Source organism: Lacerta agilis, chromosome 16, assembly GCF_009819535.1.
Source record: "Lacerta agilis isolate rLacAgi1 chromosome 16, rLacAgi1.pri, whole genome shotgun sequence".
Classification (NCBI taxonomy): Eukaryota; Metazoa; Chordata; class Lepidosauria; order Squamata; family Lacertidae; genus Lacerta; species Lacerta agilis.
The window spans coordinates 27,964,796-27,973,119 of record NC_046327.1 but is presented as its reverse complement, the minus strand read 5'-3'; the positions used below and the strand labels follow the sequence as shown (position 1 = coordinate 27,973,119).

Below are 8,324 nucleotides of genomic sequence, written 5' to 3'. Positions count from 1 at the left end.
CACCCTGTGATTTGAGCCAGTGTGGTGTAGTGGTTAAGAGTGGTAGACTCGTAATCTGGGTGACCTTGGGCTAGTCACACTTCTTTGAAGTCTCTCAGCCCCACTCACCTCACAGAGTGTTTGTTGTGGGGGAGCAAGGGAAAAGAGAATGTTAGCCGCTTTGAGACTCCTTCAGGTAGTGATAAAGTGGGATATCAAATGCAAACTCTTCTTCTACTACTACTGGTCTCAATCTATCCATTCTTCTTTGGCAATCACTCGTAGCTGAGTAAGATTGTCTTCCATGAGCACAGTCTTAACAGTGAGTCCATAAGTGACTGTGGAGGCCAATCGTGGACCCACACGTCCTTTCACAGTGGGGACATAGGTTTCCGGGTGGGAGTTGATCACAGTGAGGGTTTTCTAAGCATGCCTTCTTCTTAGCTCATTTTTCCCTTTCGCCCTGAGTTCAAGTGTCTTCAAAGCCCATGACACCTTTGGTAAAGGCTGTTCTCCAATTGGGGCTCTCGCAGGCAAGTGTTTCCCAGTTGTCAGTGTTTATACTACATTTTTAAAGATTTGCCTTGAGAGAGTCTTTCAGCCTCTTTTGTTGACCACCAGCATTACACTTTCCATTTTTAAGTTTGGAATAGAGGAGTTGCTTTGGAAGATGACAATCAGGCATGCGCACAACATGACCAGTCCAACAAAGTTGATGTTGAAGAATCATTGCTTCGACACTGGTGATCTTTGCTTCTTCCAGTACACTGGCATTAGTTTGCCTGTCTTCCCAAGGGATTTGTAAAGAAATTTGGAGACACCCTTGATGGAATCTTTCAAGGAGTTGGAGATGGCATTTACAAGTGGTCCACGTTTCACAAGCATAAGCTATTCATTACGCCACATTGGCTCACAATGATTTGAATTTATGTTCACCTGCTCTTTCAGTGGTACAAGTTCTGCAAGGTTCATGGGGCATTGCTAGCAGGTGGCTGGGATTTGCACGCAGGGAAACTGGGCCCATGGCACACTACATCCATTCCCCGCCCGTGGCACATCCCAGTTTTAGCCATACCACTGGCTGCAGCTCAATAGTATAGGACCTTTCTACACAGAAGGTCCAGGTTCAATCCCTGGCCTATCCAGGTAAGGCTGGGAATGTCCCTAATCTGATACCCTGGTTTATGTATCTCTGCCTGTGTGTGACCTACTTATGCTCCTCCTGCTTCAATCCTCTTCTGGTCCTGGGAGACAGTGAAGCAGTAGAGGTGAGGGTAGGAGGAGGAGCAGGTGTGGAAGCACCTGACTCTGCACCTGTTTGGCTAATCTCTCCCTCCTGCATGCATTATTCACTCTCTGATCCTGCAGCTTCTCCTGCCTCTGATTCTCGTCTCTTGGCTGTTCCAGGCTCACCCAGATCACGGGTCCCCTCTTCTAAGTCAGTCCTCAACCCCCCTTCTCCCAGTGTCCACTCCTCAGTGTCCAGCCAGTCCCTGACACCCTTCCACAGCACATCAACAGCAGTATATAAATACTTGCCAGGGAGCCAATCATTCAGAGGAAAGGTCACACGGCTGTCTCTATCTCTGTGACCTCATGTTGCACCTCCTTAGAGCACACAAGGGGGAATATTTGGTGGTGATAACTATGGGAAAAAGGTACTTGGCACAATGAGATAAGCACAAATATAGGAAGAGCACATTGCTAATACTTATAGTTTCCAAAAAAAACAACAACCTTGCAGCAGGGCTGGGGAACCTATGGATCTCCAGATCGTTCTAGACTTGCACTCCCATTATTTGCAACCAGCTGGGGATGATGAAGGTTGCAGTCCCACAACATCTGGAGGCGATGTTGAGAGAAGAGGAGATGTGAGAGAAGTTTATAAAATTAAGCCCGGCATGAAGAAAGTAGATAGGGAAATTTTTTCTCCCCCATAACAGTAGAACTCATGGACATTCAATGAAGCTGGATGTTGGAAGATCCAGGAAAGATGAAAGAAATGGATGAGGACAGGACTCTTGTTGGCATCAATAAATTAAGCTGGGTAGGTATTTTCAAATATCAAAATACAATTATGGAGACAGCTTCATCTGGTGACATTCTGCATTACTTGTGTGCAGCACCTGATTTACTTTTGGGCTCTAACCCCTCTCTCACCTGCAAAAAGAGGACAAACATTTGCATATGACTTAAAGTGTACACAAACTTTATACAATTCTGAGTCTTTTTTGCAAGTGTGCAGATGGCTCAAGTCATGTGCACAAGAATTTGTTTATCTGTGGGTGTGGCCATTTCCCCTTTATCCTTCTCCTGATGGAAAGTTAATTTCTACACAATGCTGAACTGCTCTAACAGGGTCATGCAGAAGAGGCTTCGGTGTGATCTTGGCAGAAGCTGTCATCCTACCACCCGGGGGGTGGGGGTGGGGGTGGAACGGAGCACCACCCTACTGGATCCCACTGCCTCAAGCGGCTGCTTCAGTCTTCCTTGTGGTCGGGCCGGCCCTGCTTGGGATGCATGGAATCCACTTTAGACTGCTAGGAAAGTTAGTTCAGGCACTACCCTGCATGTCTGCAGGATTAAACACTGAAAGTGAAGAGCAGGACCGTGGTAGTTTCTCTCTAACAAAAGATTAATGTCTGTACATTTTGTCTTGTATCTCAAGTTCTACCACTGCTAGAAACTTACCCTCTTTTTAAAAAAAATTAAAATTAAAGCTGAGAATTGGGGGATTGTTGATTTTTTTGTGAGGGAGGGTGCAGCAGCAGTGAAGACAGATGCAAATAATTCCTCCAGTTCCTTTCTCTGCTATCTCCTTCTCCTTTTGCGCACCGTCATTCCTTATCAAGATCACTGCACAAAGACCACTTTCTGCCTCACCTATCTGAAATATTTACAGCTGACTGCTTTGCAGGGCTGTCGTAAGCTACCTCCCTCACCCTATAACATGGAATAGTATAGTGGAAATAACGGGCTTTGTTGGCATTAACAACTTGCAAAGAAGGGACAGTTTTTTTAGAGTGAATGTTTCATGAGAAATAAGCCCTGGATGTTTAGTTTATTTTATTTTAAGGGCACAAAACTCCTCTGATTATTCTGAGTGTAGGGGGTGTTGGGTGGAAAATAACCCAACCATAGAGAAATCTATTCTGAAACGAGCAAATCTCACTTTCTCAAAATGGCTTTTCCTCTGCTTTTTTAGGCTTTCGAACCCGGAAACCTCCCATGCAGGAAAACGAGGCCGCTCTCTCCCCTCCCTCCGTCCCTCCGATTTCTTATCTCTGTGGCAGAGGCGAGAGGCAGCGCTTCCGGGTCAAAGGGCCGGGGAGGCGGGGTTTTGTCCTGGGCTGCCCGTTCCATCCCAGCCGCTCTCAAGATGGCGGAGCCACCTTCATCCCGCTTCAAGTACAAGCCCGCACCCCTGTTCCCGCTCCCGCCGCAGTTGGACCCGGCCACTTATGACAATTCGCCGGAGAAGCGCGCCGCCGAGGCCGAGCGCATGGCCATCCGCTCCCGCCTCAAGCGCCACTACATGCTGGAGGTCAACAATCCCCACCGAACCATCATCGTGAGTGGCCGCGGGGGCAAGTGCGGGGCTCCTCCATCCGGGTTTGGGGGCCGTGGCGGCGGCGGCGGGCCAGGCAGCGCTTCCCTTTGAGTTTCCCAAACTTTGGGGTCTCCAACTGCGGTTAGACTACAACTCCCATCAGTCCTGACCGCTGGTCCTGGTAGCTAGGGACGATGGGAGTTGTAGTCCAACCGCAGCTGAAGACCCAAATTTGGGGAAGAACTGCTTTAGGGCCTTGGAGGCCCCTAAGCTCAGTTTAAAATGAACGCAAGAGAAGGGAACGGGGGGGGTGCGGTGGGGGGGGGAGAGGGGGTATTGCCTCTGGTGGGAAACACGCTGTGCCGTAGTTTGTCCACCTTTGGTATGCACCCTGCACTCTGCTCTCACCTGTGGCTCCTAGAAGCTGTCAGCATGCGACAGCGGCCACATCCTGGGAAACAGCTTTGACTGGCTGGCTAAACCAGGTGAGAGGAGCGATGGGTCTCAAACCCTCAGGGAGTAAGGGACTTTGGCTCCTGCGGATGGAGCAGACGAGACCAATAGTGAGTCCAGTGGTCAAATTGGTTTCTGCACGTGCTGTAAAGGGAAGTGAGGGGTAGATGGAGCTCATCCACCTGGGAAGAAAATCCATCTAGGAGAAGGAAAATTCTGATCCTAAAGTTCTGCTGTCTTGTGGGATATCTTCAGGAGAAAGAAAGGCTAAGGAGTGAGCCGTACACAAATCCAGAGTGGAGTCCCTAAGACGGTTGGTACGCCTCCTTCTAGCAACTCCTGCAGCCAAGCTGGCCCAAATATATTGCTCTGCTTTCCTTTTGACTACATCAATGATGCTGACAGTGAGGTCTTGTCATCTGGGCAGTCCAGGACCTCCATACACACTGCTCAGGCTTGAACCCTGGAGTGGACACTTTAGTGCTGCTAATGCAGCAGTTTGACTTCACCCCAGAGGTGCACTTCATTGTCTCTCGAGACAGATGGATGCTACACACGCACACATACACACACATTTAACATAACCAGAGGTAGGGCTGTAGCTTAGTGGCTGGGGACCTGCTATCCAAGCAAAGGGTCCCAGTGCGCAGCAAAAAAAAAAAACCCCAATCTGCTCACACATTTGCGGAGCTAAGTAGGGTCTGCTATGGTTTCATACTGGATGGGGGACTGCGTGTTGAGATTCCTGCATTGCTGGGGTTTGGACTAGATGACCATTGGGGGTCCGTCCCAACTCTACAATTCTGTGAATCCCCAGCATCTCCAGGACACCTGCCTGATGTTGCTGGGCTACAGCTCCCATCATCCCAGGGCTAGTGGTCAGAGATGATGGGAGTTGCAGTCCAGGTTGAGAAAGGCTGGCACATAAACAGGACTGAGCTAGATGGACCAATGGTCTGACTCGGTGTAAGGCAGTGTCCTATGTTCCTTTCTGTTATAATTCACAACATTCAAGCCTATAATTCCCACCTACCACCTGAGCCAGTGTTGTGTACTGGTTAAGAGTGGTAGACTCGTAATCGGGTGAACCGGGTTCGCGCCTCCGCTCCTCCACATGCAGCTGCTGGGTGACCTTGGGCTAGTCACACTTCTTTGAAGTCTCTCAGCCCCACTCACCTCACAGAGTGTTTGTTGTGGGGGAGGAAGGGAAAGGAGAATGTTAGCCGCTTTGAGACTCCTTCGGGCAGTGAAAAGCGGGATATCAAATCCAAACTCTTCTTCTTCTTCTTCTTCTGAAGGCTGAAGCAGCATAATGCGGGGGAAACCACCCCACTCTTACTATCTTCTCCATTTGCCTGTGGTGTGCACTTTGTGCCTAAGATGTACAGTGGATTACAAGTGTCAAGGTGAAAGCTGACATTACCTGGGTAGCGTTTGTTACAATGCACATTTGGGCAGATGTTCATTATCCTCTCTCTGCTTTAGGATGACCCTGCTGTGACTCGTTGGGTTTATGCCAGAATGTACAACCCCTATCCAAATTTCCGTGTCACCCCAAAAACTTCACTACTGGGAGCTGCTTTTGGACTAGGGCCCATTTTTTTCTGGTGGTATATCATCAAAACGGACAGGGTAAGGCTATAAGTATGTGATCTTAAACAACTGTATAGTATGAGATCCAGTAACTGGATTTACTAGTATAAATGGCTTGCTGCACAGGAACACTTTTTAGTTTCGTGAGAGGCATATCATAATGGGAAATATGCATTCTGCTTTATCACACCTTCCTCAGTCCCTTTCCCTTGTTATTTTTGTATCAATCTGGGGACTCTTGACAGTTGACAACAATTCTGATTTTTTTGGGCATCCAAAACACTGGTTTCCTTATTTCAGAAATGTTGTTCAATTAGCTTTTTTGTGGGAAAGCTCCTGATGTTCCTTTAGTGATGCACAAATAATGGTATAAATAAAAGGTGGCAGTTTATTGCAAAAAGAAAGTGGCTCAGGGGATTAAAAAACCCTGTAAACAGTTGAAATCAAAAACAAAGTCATCAACCTTGCTCATCCTTATAATTTTCATTGTGTAGCAATTGTTTTCCTGTTGCCATTTGTTATTTTTTAGTATTTCTTGCCTGCCATTGACCTTAAGATTCAGGGAACGCTACAACAAAGCAACAATAAAATTTACAATTGAAAAAAACCAAACACTTAATAAAGCACCAAAAACACAATGTAAAACGTAGACTAAAGGAAGTCCTTAACATAATATAACTCAGGTGTCAAAAGCAGATGAAGAAGCATGTCTTTAGCATATGACAAAAGCTGTACAATAATGATGCTAAACGTACCACTTTGGGGATGGAATTCCACAACTGGGAGGCTGCAACAGATCATGCTTTTTCCCGGGTCAGCACTGCCTGGACTTCTGATGGTGCAGAATTACCGAGGCGGCCCTCTCTGCTGATTTTAACATCAAAGAGGAGGAAACCTTTCAGAAATTTGGGGCCCAATTAGTTTAGGGCTTTAAACACTAAGGATAATAATATCCTTGAACTGAGTCCAGGAACAAATTGGGAACTAGTGCGGCTGCTTCAGAACAGGAGTTATATGAGTTCTAAATCAGGCGTAGGCAAACTTGGCCCTCCAGATGTTTTGGGACTACAACTCCCATCATCCCTGACCACTGGTCCTGTTAGCTAGGGATGGTGGGAGTTGTGGTCCCAAAACATCTGGAGGTCCGAGTTTGCCTATGCCTGTTCTAAATGGTACCCAGGAAGTAATCTGGCAGCTGCGTTTTGGAGCAGTTGGAGATTTCACACCATCTTCAAGGGCAGTCCCACGTAGAGTGCACTGCAGTAGTCCTGAAGGCGTCCCAAGGCCAGGTAATGAAGTGGCAATAGCTGGCTAATCAGCCATAGCTGAAAATAGTCACTGCTAACCACCAAGCCATCTAACCCTCCACTGATAACTGGATCCAGGAGTACCCTCAAGCTACAGCCTTCCTTTCAGAGGAGTGCAGCCTCTCCAAAACAGACCATCTCCCCAACTCTCGCATTCTAGAACTTAACAACACTTCTGACTTTCTTTAAATTGCCCTGAAATTTTTAAATTGAAAGCGGGTGTAAAAATATTTTAATAAAATAAAACGTTTACTCAGAAGTCTCATTACTTGGGCTTAGTATCAAGTAAGGGTTGCAGTCTTCTGCTAACTCTGTTGTCTTTGGGCATTACTTTTGTTGGAGGATTTATTTACCCTTGCTTAGATTGGTGATTTTTTTTCTGTTTTTGTTTTGCACAGGATAGAAAAGAAAAGCTCATACAGGAAGGCAAGTATGAGCGACCGTTCCCTATGGTGTATTAAGTGTACCTGTTTCTGAAGTGGCTTGTACTCTGTCTCTCACATATTTCAAAATAAATCTCAGTTTGAAACTGGTTTGTTTCCTTTGCATTTCACGTGCAACACCTACAATAAATCTTTTGTGTGTGTGCTGAAATTTATTGTGTCACTACAGCTTGCAATTCTGCTTTCAAAAGATGGGTTTTCAGATGTCTTCACATTTCCACAAATTACTGGCCAGGGTGGGGTGCAAAGGCCAGGGGCAGAGGAATATTGTTTGAACAAGTGAAGGGACAACTGGTGTGAGGCCTGGTTCTTAAATCTGATATTAGAGTTACCGCTACACAAGAGGCTACAGAATTCCATAACCTTCTGTTTTCACGATAATGAGGTGACCTCCTTCTTTACGCCTTCCGTGGAATCAGTTTGTGGAAATGTAGCTTTACCCATTTCTGATCTGAGACCTGAAATTAGGCTATTTTCTTCCCTTTGGTTTCAAAAGCATTTAGGTATGTCTGCTGTTAAGGTGTGGATTGTGCAATTGCTAATGTTTCAAGGATAAAATGGCTCCCATTCACTATTCACCAGGCTGCCACAGATTACAATAACCCCAACCAGTCTGGGAGTTGTAGCCCAACAACATCTGGAGGGTCACCGATTCCCACCCCCTGTTCTAGGCTAAATTACTGCCTTTGAAGGCTGTCCTCAAAACTGCAGTTAGTCCCAAATATAGCTGCTAGGATGCTACCTGGGATTGGGTGTTGGGTCACATCTCAGCGGTGCTGTAACAGGTAAATTGACTCCTAGTTCATTTTCTGATTCAAAATTCAAGTGCTGGTGATAGTTTTTAAATCCTTCTATGTCTGGGATGTGTGAAGGATCACCTCCATCCACATCAGCCTGCCCAAACATTTCCATCTTTAGAGGCCCCCAGGTGAGGTGGGGAGATAACAACAGGAGATATCCTGAGTAGTTGTGCCCCTAGAGAGGTTCACCTGGTGCCTG

General features: G+C 46.6%; 1 protein-coding gene across 1 annotated transcript; it reads left to right on the top strand.

The window, feature by feature from the left end:
- Positions 1-3,311: 3,311 nt before the first annotated feature.
- NDUFB4 (NADH:ubiquinone oxidoreductase subunit B4) lies at positions 3,312-7,430 on the top strand. The gene is made up of 3 exons (XM_033173804.1): positions 3,312-3,550; positions 5,468-5,614; positions 7,281-7,430. The coding sequence occupies exons 1-3, from the start codon at positions 3,359-3,361 to the stop codon at positions 7,341-7,343; spliced, it is 402 nt and encodes a 133-aa protein (XP_033029695.1). The 5' UTR covers positions 3,312-3,358; the 3' UTR covers positions 7,344-7,430.
- Positions 7,431-8,324: the final 894 nt, after the last annotated feature.

Coding starts and splice junctions, on each gene's coding strand:
- NDUFB4 (XM_033173804.1), top strand. CDS start 3,359: ATGGCGGAGCCACCTTCATCCCGCTTCAAGTACAAGCCCGCACCCCTG. Junction 3,551..5,467: donor ATCCCCACCGAACCATCATC/GTGAGTGGCCGC, acceptor TCTCTGCTTTAG/GATGACCCTGCTGTGACTCG. Junction 5,615..7,280: donor ATATCATCAAAACGGACAGG/GTAAGGCTATAA, acceptor TGTTTTGCACAG/GATAGAAAAGAAAAGCTCAT.